Source organism: Daldinia decipiens (assembly GCF_022478715.1).
Source record: "Daldinia decipiens strain CBS 113046 unplaced genomic scaffold F4813scaffold_32, whole genome shotgun sequence".
Classification (NCBI taxonomy): Eukaryota; Fungi; Ascomycota; class Sordariomycetes; order Xylariales; family Hypoxylaceae; genus Daldinia; species Daldinia decipiens.
This window is the reverse complement of record NW_026054575.1, coordinates 59200-75436: the sequence shown is the minus strand read 5'-3', so window position 1 is coordinate 75436 and position 16237 is coordinate 59200. Positions and strand designations below refer to the sequence as shown.

Genomic DNA, 16237 nt, shown 5'->3' with positions numbered 1-16237 from the left:
TGTCGTCTCTGTACTCATCCAAGTGCTTTCACTTATGTCTGATTGGCCCGTATGACCGGCGAGCGGAGCGGGTGTGAGTTTAGGAGAGCGTGCGGATGTTGGTATTATGTATTATTATATTTCACCATGTATGTAGGTACAGTACATACATATCAACACACCCTTGCAAGGAAATTTCTAGTAGAATCAAGATATTTCATATATGATATTAACCCGCCTATTATATCACGCGCCTTCCCGTACCGTCCTATCTACATCCTAAGGTAAACATACCTAACACCAAGCTTAGTAACAAGTCTATAGGATCCCACTTCTATCATCATCCGCAGGCGAATCCAGCGAGCCATCATCAGGACCCAATAAACCGCCCCGTTCCCCCGCCGCGCCAGGCACCCCGTCATCATCATCCCCGCTTCCGCGCCCTACCTGTCCAGCCCTCCCGGTGCTCCGGCCCTCCTCCGTGCCGTTGAGCACATACCAGCAGTCTTTCTTGGTGAGCAGGCCCTGCAGGACGCCGCGGTCGCTGAATAACACGTAGCGCACTCCCAGCTTCTGGAAGTACGCGACGGCGAGGTGCAGGGTGCAGCGGCTGGGCAGCGTCAGGGGCGTTTGGTCCATCCAGGGACGCAAGTCCAGCGTAGTGCGCGGGTCCGCGAGCGGCTGGTGCGAGAAGAATGCCTCTGTCTCGGGGGGTAGGCTGCGCGGAGGTTGCGTGCTGGCTGCCAGGTTGTACGCGAGCTCGGCGCGACTGATGTAGCCGAGAAGGACGGCGTCACGCGGATCACTTACCACGGGGAACCCGCGGTAGTCGCACGACTCGAGCACTCCGCGCAAGCTGGCGATGGTGTGGCCCGTCGCGGTTAGCACGACTAGATCCTCAATGCGCGTCATGATTTGCGACGCCGGGATGTCCGGCACGTGCTGTGCGCCGCTACCGTCGTCGCCCGAATCCAGGAACGGGTACTCGTTGAAGTGAATCCAGCTCTCGTAGATACCGCGCCGCGAGAATGCGTCGCCCACCCACTTAGACAGCATCACGGCCACCATAATCGGGAGCACGTATGTCAGCGCACCCGTCAGCTCGAACATGATGACAACGATGGAGACGGTCATGCGTGTGACACCTGCAAGCGTAGCAGCTGCGCCGATCATGGCGTATACGCCCGGCGTCACGCAGGGTCTACCGGGATCGCAATTACTAAAGGCAAAGAAGTCCGGGTGATTGCGCTGCCAAATCTCCATGACGATGCCGACTGCCCGGCCTGAAAGAGCCCCGATAGCCATAGAAGGCAGAATGATACCTGCGGGGATCTGTAGTCCGAAGGTAATAGATGCGAGGAAGAAGCCCAGGACGGCGGCAAACAGTAACAATACGATAGTGCCGACCGTTGCAGCGCCCGTCTTACAAAGACCGAATTGGTCATCGAGTACCAACGCGCAATCACTGAAGAGCGAAGACACGAGCTCTGAGGATTGGGCTCGCATGTAGAAATTAGGGTAATTAATCAGGGCTGTCAAGAGAGCGACGATAACAACTTGTATTAGGGGACCAGGAAGCCATGGTGTTGACTTCTTCCACTGTGCCACACGCATATTAGCCTTGATGAAGAGTCCGCCGTAGAGACCACCAAAAATGCCGAGAAGGGCAAAGGGTATGACTTCGAAGCCGTGCCAACCCGTGCTGAACTTGACTTGGTACAACACAAGCTTACCAGACCGGAAGGGGTCGAAGGCCTGTAGCACGACGGCTGCTGTCATGGCGCACACGAAACTCTGCCACATAGTCTTGTCGGGGAAGTAGTAGGACAACTGTTCGAGACTGAACAACACACCCCCAATAGGAGACCCGAATGCAACAGAGATTCCCGATGCCGCAGCGGCAGAGAGCACCTCTCGTTTCCGTGCTGCTTCGGGTTAGCACGCTCTTGTAAAGCCATCGCCATTCGTGATACACACCTTCATTGGTATTGATATTGGGAAATAATTTGATGAAGAGATTTGCGCAACAACAGGCAACATGTACCAGAGGGCCCTCCTTGCCTAACCACATACCCGAAGCGACGGCAAGACACTAGCCTCAGTTAGCTTATTTATTTGATATATGATATATGATATTTTGAGACGTACTAATCCTAGAGACTTGGTGACGAGTGTCCAAGTCCCCAAGAAGCGCCGAATAACGAAACCACCCAGTACTGTCTTTATCTCAGGTATACCACTATGCTTAGCATAGATCGCGTACTCCTTAACCAGGAATCCGGCACATAAGGCAAATGTCACCTATCAATGAATTAGTTACTTATGCTTAGGAATGCTTAGCGATGAACTCACGGAGAATATTAGAAAGAAGAAGTACTCTATAAACCACTTTCCACCAGTAGACCCTATACCTAATGCCGCAGCCCAGGGCTTCCATCCGAGACATTTGGCGCCCTGGTCGTAGCCGTAACAGCAGAATTGCTTGTTTAGATAGAATGCGCCTCCTTCAGGCCCTGAAGTGCAATAACCAGTCTTTATATCACCCAGCCAGTCCGAGGCCACGTCTATGCCTGCTGCCAGTCCACCGACGGCAAGTCCCGTCAGAACGAGGATAACCCATGTCTGGCTGGAGTCTAGGAGCTGTTGTATGTATCCAACTATCCCCGTTGCGCTTGAGTACAGCACCCGTAGACGTTGTCGCTCTTTCGTGTATTCGAAGATCCAATCAATGGCTGTAAGATCTTCATACCCAACTCTCCGGCCCGGCCCCTCAACATACCAATCAAGCGGCGCTCCCTCTTTCTGGTCGTTCGGCGCATTGGAAGTATTATCAAGTCGCTCTGGGTTTAGACCTTCTAGCCTCGTTGGCGTTTCGGTACCGGAATGTGGTGATCGTGGGGGTGCCGATCCCAAGCGATTGCCCGTTAATGTGGATAGTAACCGACTCGACTGCGAGAAGACGGACTGCTTTTGTTTCCGCTTGAAGCTCATAGGCTCTGCTAATTCGTCATTCAAAGGGTCGTTTCCTAGCACGTCCCCATCGTCCCCGTCGAACAAGTAATCGAGCTCGTCTCGTTCGTTAGAAGGCCGCGGTTCGTTCGGTGATCTAGTGGAAGATGACGAGCCTTCTTCCTCGTGTATATTTATGAAATTCCTGCTGCTTGCCATATCGAAGGCCCGGTCATGCGATCTGCCATAACGCGGTGCCTATGTTATCTTACTGAGTCGAAATATGGAGATTGTCTAGGATTCATGGCTGCAAGATCGCGTTGCGGCTTTGCGACTAGAAGAAGGTTCGGTTCAATGGTTATGGGTCCGAATTGGCTGTCGCTAACATGCCTAATGCATGTACCTAGCCGATAACGATAAGAGGATAAGAGCTGAATAAGTTGTTACCGACCCTCTGTTACAGTGACTTGGCAGCTATGTACCTCTTAAAAATACCACTAGTTCTCATTGGCTCTTATAAAATCAAAATCATAGTAGAATTCGAAAGAACTTCATCTAAACAATAAATGATCTAAGAGATAATAAAAAGAGAAATCAACAATACATGATACATAATACATTCTTACTTTTTACTAATGCTAACGAGTTGAGATCTACAGCAAGTTACTCATCCTCAAATGTCAAGTGAGCATAGTACCCGAGAAGAGCCCCTGGCTTGAGGCATTGATACCGTATAAGTGAGAGAAGATGGATATTCCAGATGTCTCAAAGCTACAAGTACAAAACAGCGATGAAGGCGGGTCGAGCGACACTACAACTTCATCTTTAGAGAAGATCCAGCAGCTTCTCAAGGCCAAAGATGATACCTCCAGATTCGTTGGGTTGGCTCTTTTAAAGTCCGTCTTAGACAACTCCCCTGAACTTCAGAGCGAGAAAGAAATTCTAGTTTCATTATGGGACTCTATTTCACCCAAATTCTTAGACAGGTTGTTACGCACCGGTTCTCACTCTAGCTCAGAGAAGAAGAGCCCCAAGGATATGCTTGACTTAGCAGTCGCTGTTGTTCATACATTTGCTGTGCTGTTGCCCGATGACGCAAAGCAAAATACAAAACTACTGAATAGAATACCAAGATTGGCCAAGGCCGTCCTTTACAGGTACCTAAGTTAATGGAAATCACTGCTCACTTACAAGTCGCATACGCTAACACAAGGCCAGCTCCAAAGAGACAACCCAGGTAATCATAGAGACGTTGCTAACCCTTGTTGCCGTACCTGGGGGTGCCAAAAGCTTTGCCGATCTTGATCTTGATGACTGGACCCCTTTAATAGAAGTCGCCCCGGAACACTCACATGTGCTCACAATATTCATCTGGGCCTGGGAGAGGGGACCTACCGACCTCGAAGACGAAGCCGCTCGAGAAGCGATGAGGACTAAGATCGACCAAGGAATTCAGTCTTTCGTATCCTCCTTTATTGGGACTGACGCAACAAGTCTCCTAGAATTCATATCCCATGTTCTAAGGAACCTCAACGAGAATGTATGATACCTTATACCAGTGGAACCTGTGAATAGCTTCTAACCACCATTTAGCTCATTCCTAGAGATCCAAAATGGCTCGGTTCCGTTACTAAGCTCATACGCAACTTAGCGACCAACAGACCAAACGCAGCTAGCCGTTCCGCGTACACAAACTGCGCGGGCGCCTTGCTGCTTCTCTATCCGGAGTCGACGCCTCAGCTGTTGTTCCTCGACGAAAAGGACTCGACAAAGCCGTTCTCATATCTCTTCATCAATCTTATTCTAGTAGACTTACGCGCAACCATACCTTCTCTTCTAGAAAAGCTCAACGACCCGGAATACCCGCGGATCTCGCAGCGTCTCACATCCGCACTTGATATTCTAACAGGCTTCATCGGCCAACTTATCTCTTGGATGGAGGAGCTGGACAATCCCAAGCCAGACGCAAAACCAGCAGATTCCTGGCTCAAGATGCCTCCTGACCTGGTCCTTAAGCTCAGCAGCTCCATCGCCGAAACCTTGTCCGTTGTGATGGAGTATCTACGGGATCGCTGGGATGCCTCGGTAGCAGGAGCTCAGGGGTTGCACCCGGAGGCACGAACGAGCAACGCACATACAGACTTTGGCTCCCACAAGACGCTTGCTTGGGACGCGAAAGACGAGAGCGCAGCCACGGATACCTTCATACTCTCTGCCATACGCGCAATCGCGCTCTGGGTCCGCGATGACGACGGTGACGCTTTAAGGAAAGAGGGCGCCGGGTTGATGGACATGTTTATGGAACTGTACCAAAGTAGCGGTTCGAATTCACCCCAACCGAATGGACTAGATTACAGGCTCCCTGTCCTTGCAGCGCTTGAAGGCGTGCTCCGCACATCGAAGGGAGTTAAGGCTTTCAACTCGTACGACGGCTGGAAAGTGCTTTCGGGTGATATGCTTAAGATCCTCGAAGAAAGCTCGACTTCTGCTGCCCTACAGGAAGCGGATATCATCCGCGGTATCCGCACTGCTCTCGTCTTGCAGATAGTAGCGGAGAACGAGGGTACAACCCCTGAGGACTGGATGGGCGTGGTGACTGCCGTAGCAGCGTACGACGTACCGATTATAGAGGGTAACTCCAACGACGAGCCACTTCTCGACTTCCAGGCGGACGTATTGCAGCTCGTCGCGACATTACTGTCGAATGCGAATCCGGGCATAAGGAGGCGGTACGTGCATTCGGCCAATGCTATACGGGGGGTTGCGGAGCAGTTAAGGGGTAGGACGAACGGAGAGAGTGATACGGCAAAGGAGTTAGAGGATGTGTTATCTCTACTAGATGGGTTGCATGTATAGTTCCATATACTACCTCGTTTCGTCTCCTTATCCACGGAGGCTTTCGCAGCTAAAGATAGGCATAACAGGCATCTATATATTGCAGCACTGAAGTAAGAGGTACCACCTCACAATTCGAGTAAGCAATCTAGGTTAGGCATCTACTTGACATCGAGGATGCCTGGCATATAACTCGAAAGAGACGAGGCAGCAGTATCAAACTATGAAATACAAAGCCTGGTGGTGTAGTGGGAGCACACTCCATCATTACGCGCTTCTGAGCAACGAACTTGGATGAGAGGTCGAGGTTGGAAAGGTCATGGGTTCAAATCCCATCCAGGCTGATTTTTTTGTCTTGATTTCATTTTTTTTTCTCTTTTATTTCTAGATTATCTACTTATGTACCTAACCTACGTACCTGGGTGGTAAAGTCTATCTTACGACGGAAATTATTTGGGATTCTAACACTTGATCAAAAAGAAGACGTGTAGAGACACAACCCTCATTCCACCGAATATCGAGTCTAGCTTTATCTTTTACTGTCGCTCTAACTTCCCGCCACCTTCGAGGAGGTTAGTTTACCGTTCGCCTTCCTATTGAATCCTCAAGCCTATTTACACCCAGAATAAATGAGTTAATAGGCCCAACAAACGTTACTTTCTACTGTAGAAAACGCACACAGCGGGCGAAAATAAAGCTATTCGGACAGACGAAAAGTCTTTAAAAGCCACAAGTTATTAACGGAAAACATCACAGTTTGGTATATTTGATATAGAAAAGATATGGCTACACAATATAATGCTAGTTATACAATTTATGTGTGTACTCTCGAAGCAGCCTAATTGGCTTCCATTATATGCCTTAATTATTAATTGTGAAACTCACCTAGATAGTAATGCTTCCGCCGGCAAATCAGCGTGCGCCTAATAAAATGCTAGGCAAGGATAGATACCTATAACAAAGTCAGCTCGATTATAGAATGTGTAAGCCTAAGAATTGCAACTATAGCTAAGAAATGCCAGGGAGTAGCCATAGTTGTAGATATATTATGCTCTTCAAAGCTCCCCAAGATATGCCGAAACCCCCTGCATTCCCAGAGATAGCTCTGTAATAATGCTAATCCCTATTCTATTCGAACTGCAGGGTCTTAATAGGGTGACCGCAGCAGTCTAAACATCAACCAAACTTCTGTGTATATCCATCACCCTCCAACCTATGGCAATATTCCTACATTATATCGTCGTGCTCAAACGTATATTCGTCCGTGGGTATCGCCTGTTATTTTGTTTAGAAATATATGAACATGTAAATGCTTCTTCAAATGCCATTACTCGCGCATTGAAATGCGGTTCCGACTGTACCCAGAGCAAACTCGTCTAAAATGCCCTGGACACTTGCGTATGTTCCAGCCGATAAGAAGAAAATACCGGTCAAGATAATGATAATGTTAAGGATACCCTCAAACCACCCACGGAATGAACGGTCCTTGAGCAATGCGACAGCACCATCGGCTTTCCGCATGCGGAAATAGGCAAGACCCCAGAAAATGAAACCAAAGAATGAATCAAACAATGAGGACATGAGGGCGAGAACTGTGTTTTTATAATTAGCTATACCCCTCAGGCTTAGAAACATCATAGGAGACTCACGAGAGTTGAAGAATGGGATCGAGTTAGCGATCACGAAAGCAAGAACCCAGGTGGCGACTGAGAGACACTATTAGCGCAAGGATATATATCAGGGTAGGTCGGAGATCATACGTAGAATCAAAGCCCAAGTACCCCAACCAACGAGAGTGTGTTCATTCTTGTGGTGCGAGTTCTGGAAAATCCGAAAGAAGATGAATCGAGCTGAGACCGAAGCATACAAGACGCCCAAAAATATGATCGTAGGGATCATAAATGAGAAAGCGACCTTCTTGTACAGTGGAATCAAGGATCCAAAAGCTGGCGAGGTCATATACTGATTGCCTACAAACGCATATGTGACTGCGCCAACGACGCTAAAGACGATAATCTCTAGAATCGTACATGCCCAAAGAGCCTTGGGAAAGTCTTTCGGCTCACGCATCTCGGCAATGAAACTAGGAAGTGTAATCTGCCCGATGAAAGTATAGCTACACTACTGTCAGTTTTGCATACCGCCCAGAGGGATTAGTCTGGTCTACCTAATATTAAGAAAAGCTCCTAGGCCGGAGACAAACGTAGTACCTAGGATAGGAACAGCTGTGACAATTGGATTGCCGAAGGGCAATGCTACGCCAGTAGCAGGGCTGGTGGCCGGTTCTGCATTGAAGCCCGCCGGATGGTCCTGAATACCGGCAAATATTGTAGCAAGGATGACCGAGACGAACGTGAACGCCGCCGATGCAGTACCAAGCTTCGAAAGCATGCTAAAGGTGCGAGGCAGCGACGACAGCCAGCAAATAACAGCAACAATGGCACCGAAAGATACAGTCTGGCAGGAGATGCCAGCGTTCGGGCCAACCATGGTATTAAGATATTTGGCACCAACGAGGACGTGGAGACCCTGTAAAGGAGTAAGGTTTTTGGATTTTGAATGGTGGCAACGAGTGTCTGACTTACCTGAATGAAGGTGTTGTTTAAGATAAACATGAAAGCTGTGAAATACCAGGCCCATTTTTGGCCCCAGAAGAGCATCTGACCGATATCACATACATCCCTAACTTCGGGATGTCGAAGACAGAATTCCCATAAGACAATAGAACTGTGGTGAAATTATCAGCATAGGTGAGGTACTCAACAATTGCGAAGTTCAAGACAACGTACGTATATAATACTATAAGAGCTTGAACCACAGTGAGAATAAGCCTACATCGTACATTAGTAAATTAAGCTTCGACTAGACTAGCTGCGCCGAAGCTAAATAAAGCTTACCCTGGGACGAGCCCGAGGACGCTGTACGACCATGGAAAACTCATAATTGCCTAGTGTCCCGTTAGTCTCATAAGACCCGTCTTTTCGAAATAAAGATAGAGAGCATAGAAGAACTTGAACATATATCTTATAATTTTCCTAATGCTGAATGAGAGGGAAGAAAATAACAATTGAAAAACTCACTAGACAGATATATTCGGAGAATAATAATGCGGCCGTCTGTGTTAGATGTTAGTAAAAATATATCGTCCTTGGTTTTGACTTTGAGCTTGTGTTCTAAGACGCACCTTTTGCCAGCTACAAGTACGATACTGAATAGCATGGCCGACCTCTTCTTCAAGCTGCTTGTTAAGGATTGCATCGCTACTGAGATTGCTGGAGGAATCGTGAACATCGTCGCTGACTGGCGTTATCCGAGGAGCGATACGAGGGCCTATCTTAACATTGGGGCCACCGAACCAAGCTGACCATCCAGTGGGTATGGCGGTCTCGTGGGTGTCGTAGGTCAACGGCTCGTCCGAGTACTCTGCCTTCATATTGAAGGATCTACGAATTGGCAGATACTGTATAAACTAGAAGAACTAGGCGAGTGTTGAGTAGAACGGGGTGTGAGCGTGAGTTTAACAGCTAGGTTAGTCGTTTAATCTTAAACGGTCGCACATGTAACGGGGAGGTATGACGTTATGACGCGGCCGAGAGCAGCATGAAGGCACGGAGACGGAAGCGGAAACATATACTTCAAGCACAAACAAGCCGATGAGACGAGAGAAACTAGAATCTGAGGAAGCTACATGTAGAACTCGAGAAGATGGGGAGTAGAAATAAGTAAGGTAAGATTATGAATTGTTATGTTACAGTCGCGATTTGCCTTGCTACCGACATTCAACAGGACGCTACGCCTATCGATTGTTCTTGTTAGGTAAAAAGTGGTCTAGAAGGTTGACCGAGCAGGGTAATCCTTCGTTCCACTGGTTACATAGTATGCTGTAATGCTGCTTCCTACGTCGAATAGGTACCTACCCTAATGTAATACTTTTCGCCGCACAGCTTTCACAGAAGTCCCACTGTGGTTCCTGGTTCCTTCTCAGCTAGTACATACATTATGTAGTAGGTAGTATGTATTCGCAACTTACTTTTTTTCTCCTTGGACGCTACATAAGCTTTTTAAAAGACTCAACGTGACACACCGAATAGGCGTTCCCGAAATAAGCGTACAGGGCAATCTTCCCTCGTGGGGGTTATTATTGGTCCATCTATTCCTTCGCAAAGACTAAGGGTAAGAAGCTTGTTCTCTAAAAGAAGCAATTAGTCTGGTGCGCCTCATTGCCTTCCCCGATAGCCAAGAGAGACTAATCCTATAGCGGAAAAGCGGGCCAAGCACGCAACTTCGATCAGCTATGACGACCAGGTGCGTAGTGCGTACCTACCTACTATGTAAGCTACCAAAAATGTAGGTACCTAGGTACCTGTTTTCTCAGCCGTCAGAAAGCAGCTACAATGTAACCTAGTACCTCACACATGCTCAGATCACAGGTAGGTATGTGATATCATAGGTTCAATGTTCTTTTAACAGGCCCTGTGGGGGTAGCATCGATCACGACCCTAACGGCGAACGGTTTAATATATCCGTCTCGTCTATCATTCGAACCAGCCCGCTGGGTTAGACCTCTCATCGCATGCGTCAGTCAATTCTTTAGCTTCGACGAGCAAGTCCACGGGAACTTCTCGGATAGCTCCCGAATGTACTGCGTAATCAAGTGGTACAATCTACAACAAGCTTTTCTCTTCTCTTGGATCATGCTGTCGACATAAGAGGATATTAATGACATCCCTGATGATAGCGAGTCTATGACATGCGATCAAATCATCAGCTCGGTACCCGGCATATCGTAAATTCAATAGGGCAGATAAATTTATGTGTAAGTAATGCCGGTTCGGTAGTGTAGGAAGACCAGGTAGGGGTAATGATTAGGTAAGGATTAGGTGTACACCAATAAGCATACATTAAAAGAAAGGAAACACAATACTAAAATAAGGCTATCACGATTTGTTGTTGTCTATTGTTGAGTTGTATGTGTATGGGTTAGCCTAAAAGGTAAACCCTTTTAGGCTTAGCCCCACGCACGTGGTAGCACGTGACTAGATTACATAATTGGCTATTCCCCATATTCCAACAGGTAGGTTAGTCGTTTTCTTGGTAGGTACATGATCTGCTATGATCTTGGACGACGTGCTACCAGCTAAATATAGGACAATAGGTATGAGATATATCATATATGCATACCTGTAGGTAAAGTGCTATTTTATCTTTAACTATTTGATGCTGATGAACATACTTACTGGTGCTATTTCTTTCGCTCAGCTACACTTGCGCGTGATAACGCATGCAATTGGGCTGGTCGTTGCATCGAGGAGATTATATTTCGCATCTAAAATGTTGCTATATCGAGACTCATATAATGAGACCACAACGGCACTATGATAATCAATGGCACGTGAAAACAAAGCATCGCACATTCCAGGAAATATAATTGGTACGGAGTCGGCATGGCTCCCCGTTTGCCGAAACTCGTGTCTTTTGGGTAGAGAGACACCATGTGCTTCAAAGACAAGACAGTAACCTAGTTGGATATGGACTAATCGATATCAAGAGAGAGTACTCAGATATGTCTGCAAGCCTCTGATTGGGTCTTTATGCTGGACACTCATCAATGGGTTTATCAAGACATATAGCTACACAGCTGCCGTAGCAAACAATTCGGGAGGATATTACGAATTAGTACGAATTAGAGAGACGAGCCGACTGGCCGGCTGGCTTTCGTTCCAGGGTCCAACTCCTTTCTTCCCGCAACGTTGATTTTCCCCGCACAAACTTGGCCCGTCGGTTGGGTCTTTTCCTTTTTGAGCTGATCCTGTCTACATAGTGGCTTCAGCTTGTCTAGTATAAGTTCATACCAATAAAGCGACATCGGCTCCAAATTAAATGTTTTGAGCATAGTGAATATTTGCTTATTCGAGTCACCAAATAGGGTTATACGTTTGCATTGCTCACCATCATATTAGGATTTGAGGCTCAAGAGCCTCGGGAACCAAGGCCGAATTCGCGCAAGCTTCTTACATTTGGAGATCGTCAACCGCTGAGTCTGACTCTACATAATAGTCAGCCGCCGTCAGCGGTGCAACTCATCGCAAAATTTTATTATTTAAGAATCGTACTTCGCATACAGTCTCGTGAGCTACTCGGTTTGCTGTTGAATGTGCGCGTCAATTGCATTTTTTTTCTTCTTTTTCCGTTGAGCATCTTTTAACCAGTGTCTCAATTGGCTTTGATTGCCTTGACTGAAAGGAATGCAATTTGGCAAAGCTTCCCGTACGTCGTGATTTTCTCCAAATTTCCGTCGCGTATTGTACCGCGCCTTCGAGCCGAGTGTCGGAATATTTCGAGCGCACAGCATCAGGCTCAACTGATAATAATGGCTAACTCGGGCATTCAAGCAGATTCAGCTCCGAGCGATTCGGACAAGCCGGTGGATGAAATTATTGGAAACAATAGTTATCATCCCGGTGTTGCCGGTGCCGAGTATGATGGGCTTCATGTCCAATGTCCTCCTCACACAACGGAGCGGAAGCTCATAACACGTGTCGACTGGCACTTGATACCGTTCCTCTGTATTCTTTATCTCTTGGCGTTCTTGGACAGAGTCAATATTGCCAATGCGAAGTCTTTCCGTCTAGTTGAAGACCTACATCTCAAGAATAACGAGTACAATACTGGTAAGTAAATACTAATAAAAGGTGCTGCTTTATACTGATACTGAGAACCTGCTTAGCCTTAACCATGTTTTTTGTACCATATATAATCGCAGAGATTCCTAGCAATATCTTTCTAAAAAGGTTATCGCCTCGCATATGGCTTCCTACCTGTATGTTGGGGTTCGGCATTGCGTCCGTATGCCAGGGCCTTGTACAGAACTACTCTGGTCTCCTTGCGACGCGATTCTTCCTAGGTATTGTCTTCCGCTTAAGTTGGAATAAGATTGTCATACTTACACTGCTTAGGGTTGTTCGAGAGTGGGATGTTTCCTGGTAATTAGCAAGTCCCCAAACTATAAACTCAGAATATGCTAACGCAAGGTTAAGGATGTTTTTATCTCATTAGTACGTACCTGTTTACCCGTCTGGGATAGCATAGTATAATATGTTAACTCATAGGTGTATGTCGCTAACATTCGGTCTTGGTTAGGCATGTGGTATAAGCGGAGTGAATCGCAGAAGCGTTACTCCCTATTCTTTACGTCCACTTCTCTGGCTGGAGCTTTCGGGGGTCTCTTGGCGTCTGCTATAGGCAAAAGTAGGTGTATCCTCTAGGAAAGTAGGAAAAGTAATTCCCGGAGCATACTAATAATTGATTAGTGCAGGGTATCCGTGGATATAATGGCTGGCGATGGATTTTCATACTCGAAGGAATCCTTACATGCCTAGTTGCGGTTATATTTTACTTTGTTTTCCCCTCGTTGTAAGTAATCCTCTTAGCCTTAAGTGCAACTTGTGTGGTTCTGACTCGCGACAGCCCCGAGGAAGCTAAGTGGTTGACCGAAGAGGAGCGAACTTACATAAAAGCCCGACTACAAGCCGACCAAGGCCACAATGCTGCTGATCGAAAGACTACGTTTCGCGATGTTCTAAATGTAATGAAGGATCATCGTGTCTGGCTTGGTGGATTTATGTACTTTGGGCTGGTCGTCCCCGCGTATGGTTACGCCTTTTTTGCGCCTACAATTATTTCGACGTATCATTACGATCCTATCCAGACGCAGCTCCACAGCGTAGTCCCTTGGGCTGCATCCTTTGGCTTCTCTCTTCTCACAGCTGTGCTATCCGATTGGATGCATCATCGTGCAGCTTTCGCACTTGCGCCACTTACCCTTGGCCTTGCAGCTTTCGGCGTTTTACTCAGGGTCCACGACAACACACCCGTTCAATACGCAATGTTATGTTTCGTTACGATGAGCACCTACAGCGTGTTACCCATTACTGTCTGCTGGTTTAGCATGAATCTCGGCGGTCATCATCGTAGAGCTATAGGTACAGGGTGGCAGATTGGCTTTGGTAACATCGCCGGAATCATAGCCACGTTCGCTTTTCTCAATACCGACGCCCCCTATTTCAAGAACGGTTATTCAATCTGTCTCGGTTTTACATGTTTGAGCGGTTTGGCATCAGTCTTATATCTCATATCGATCTACCGCGAAAACCAGAGGAGAAAGAGGGCTGTCAGAGACGTAGGCTTATCAGACTACGAGAAGAGCGAGTTGGGAGATCTGAATCCCGAGTTCAGATACATGTATTAGCGTATAAGTGGGACTGGCGAGCAGTCGTATTTTAGACATTGGATTGATCATAAATATGAAAGGAGTTGGATAGTTGGGATATATTAGTCAATGTGGGATCCCGAGTACTATATGGCACATAGCTGCTAACTTTTGTACATACTAAGATTTCAGCTATGTATAGTGTTGCTAAACGATAGTCTCATAGATTTATTTCATTCATACTCGTCGACGCTTTCGAAGGAAGGGGCCGAATACAACCAGGTAGCGTCGTCCCAAGCATAAGGCCCGCCTCAATATCGAATTGATCATCGTGCACCGAATTAGGAAGAAAGAGCGGTTTTAAGGGTAGATACACTGAGTCGTCGAGAGCACCTAAAAGGGGTTCTAGCATACTTTCGATTTCTATCAGCTGGCTTTCAAGGCCGGGTACATTTATCTTCCGAAGCCTCTGTAAACTAAGCTCAGCGCCTATCTTCTCCCCAGACGTCAACGGCCGTTCCCTCTCTATCCGCACAGCCTCAGCAGTTCTCGGCCCCCACCTACAGCCATCACCATCACTAATGTTTTTAATTCGTTCATTAGCATACGCCACTAGGTTATCTCGCCGTACAACCACAACCTGGTCCACGGCGTCCGATGAGTCCACAAACGCCGCTGCCTCTAATAACCCCGCGTAAGACTCGTCGTGGACTTTACGTGGGGTCAGGCGGAGGGGCAGTCCACCTTGCGGCCCGGCCTCCGGCAGCTTCTCGTAGAACCTCGTCAGGATGCCAAGACGGCTCAGCGCTGCAGGGACTGCCAGGATAGCTACCTCGATACGATAGCCTTCTGCGCGAAAGAGACGCGCCAAGTCCGCGAAATCGCCCGGGTGCCGGGCCACGGACTCGATAAGCACGTCGGCGCGCTGCGACGCGACATACGATGCAGCCGTGGCGAGCCAGCGCCGCGCATCGGGGCTCGTTGCCGGCGAGGCTAGAGCAGGGCGCGTGGCGAGGATCGTGCGATATGCTGGATGGAACGTCTTATACGTGTCGGCGACGAAATGCGCGAGACGCTCGCCACCACGTAGACGGATCAAGGCATTCTTGATCGCGGGCGCTGTGCGCGTCTTCCCGGCGCCCGTCTGGCCGATAAGCAGAACCGCAAGCGGGGTTCTCGCGGCTCCGTTACCGTTGTTAGAGATAGGCGCCTCCGCCAAAGAGAGACCGCTTAACTCGGAGGGGAGGATATCTCGCTCAAATATAATCCGCGATTCTTCCTCCGAAAGAATGTACGACTGGGGATTGGCATCCATTACGCGCCGCGCCCTGAAGAAGTATTCGAGGGGATCTTATAAGGGTATGAGGATACATGGTTTGATTTGATAAATCGCGCTGGGTAATAGAGATATAGGTAGGTTATTATTAGTAAGAGATTAGAAGAGGTAAAGTTCGCCATTTGACCAAGTCCCAAGACTGACTATGCGTGGGGGTAAGACAACTAACTGCCGAGCATGGCCCTTTTAGCTTATAACTGACGGTGGTAAGACTATAGCATGTAAATCTGCGCCCCTATTCTCATAAAGTTGGCTGTAACTCGAAAAGAAAAACCATAGCTTTTCACATTAAATAGTTCTTTTCGTTATATTATATTCACATGTTCTTCCGTTATCTGTTTCTATGTCACCATACAAAAAAAAAACTATTAATCCCTATCATAAGTGATAAACCTAAGGAAAACCCACCCTTAATGTAGACCATGTTTTGGGCACGGCTGTTGAAGTCTTCATCAATGATAAAGTTGCTTTTGAGCATGCTCTTGATGATCATGTCATCAGCTTCCAGATCTCTCCACGGCTTAGGCACGCGTTTATTGGGGAAAACCCAGTGGTCAAAAGTAGGAACAATAGGATACGGCTGGGCATCTGCAATAGAAATTAGTATTCGAAGTAAATACCTAACCTAAGGTAATGGAAACTTACGATCAGAGTCGATACGGCTAGAGTTAGGGACGTGAAAATAATAGGTCCCGGCAGGTATGACATAATTTACAGGTATATATCGTTCAGCAGTGGATGGATTTGAAGACGTGGATAAGAACGGTCCGGTAGTAGAACCCTCGCTTGCCTTGCTTCCCCCACTTTCGTCCCAGATATTCCCAGCAATAATATAACAAGCATAGTAAACTAGGATATAGCAGAGAGAACCGTCGTCGGTAGCACGTAAATCCAGTAGTATGTATGGCGGACCATAGCCGGGGTGAAAA

General features: G+C 47.5%; 5 protein-coding genes and 1 non-coding gene across 6 annotated transcripts; 3 read left to right on the top strand and 3 right to left on the bottom strand.

The window, feature by feature from the left end:
- Window positions 1–157: 157 nt before the first annotated feature.
- On the bottom strand, window positions 158–3277 carry F4813DRAFT_368359 (chloride channel). The gene is made up of 4 exons (XM_049244299.1): window positions 2332–3277; window positions 2128–2280; window positions 1957–2071; window positions 158–1904 (listed from the first exon to the last, which is right to left on the bottom strand). The coding sequence occupies exons 1-4, from the start codon at window positions 3145–3147 to the stop codon at window positions 298–300; spliced, it is 2691 nt and encodes an 896-aa protein (XP_049096996.1). The 5' UTR covers window positions 3148–3277; the 3' UTR covers window positions 158–297.
- A 184-nt stretch (window positions 3278–3461) lies between these two features.
- On the top strand, window positions 3462–6504 carry F4813DRAFT_368357 (DUF1941-domain-containing protein). The gene is made up of 3 exons (XM_049244298.1): window positions 3462–4085; window positions 4147–4468; window positions 4522–6504. Exons 1-3 carry the CDS (start codon window positions 3676–3678, stop codon window positions 5782–5784), a joined length of 1995 nt encoding a protein of 664 aa, XP_049096995.1. The 5' UTR covers window positions 3462–3675; the 3' UTR covers window positions 5785–6504.
- Window positions 5998–6107, top strand: F4813DRAFT_t112. Its single transcript has one exon. It is a non-coding gene; the product is annotated as a tRNA-Asn (tRNA).
- A 42-nt stretch (window positions 6505–6546) lies between the features above and the next one.
- On the bottom strand, window positions 6547–9783 carry F4813DRAFT_368354 (transmembrane amino acid transporter protein-domain-containing protein). The gene is made up of 9 exons (XM_049244297.1): window positions 8948–9783; window positions 8844–8879; window positions 8661–8710; window positions 8553–8594; window positions 8349–8490; window positions 7931–8292; window positions 7524–7879; window positions 7413–7469; window positions 6547–7355 (listed from the first exon to the last, which is right to left on the bottom strand). Exons 1-9 carry the CDS (start codon window positions 9194–9196, stop codon window positions 7081–7083), a joined length of 1569 nt encoding a protein of 522 aa, XP_049096994.1. The 5' UTR covers window positions 9197–9783; the 3' UTR covers window positions 6547–7080.
- A 2112-nt stretch (window positions 9784–11895) lies between these two features.
- On the top strand, window positions 11896–14102 carry F4813DRAFT_187179 (MFS general substrate transporter). Its single transcript, XM_049239388.1, has 7 exons — window positions 11896–12434; window positions 12491–12667; window positions 12720–12746; window positions 12801–12818; window positions 12904–13011; window positions 13074–13176; window positions 13231–14102. Exons 1-7 carry the CDS (start codon window positions 12134–12136, stop codon window positions 14009–14011), a joined length of 1515 nt encoding a protein of 504 aa, XP_049096993.1. The 5' UTR covers window positions 11896–12133; the 3' UTR covers window positions 14012–14102.
- On the bottom strand, window positions 14102–15583 carry F4813DRAFT_187195 (zeta toxin-domain-containing protein). The gene has a single exon (XM_049239389.1). The coding sequence runs from the start codon at window positions 15285–15287 to the stop codon at window positions 14193–14195; it is 1095 nt and encodes a 364-aa protein (XP_049096992.1). The 5' UTR covers window positions 15288–15583; the 3' UTR covers window positions 14102–14192.
- Window positions 15584–16237: the final 654 nt, after the last annotated feature.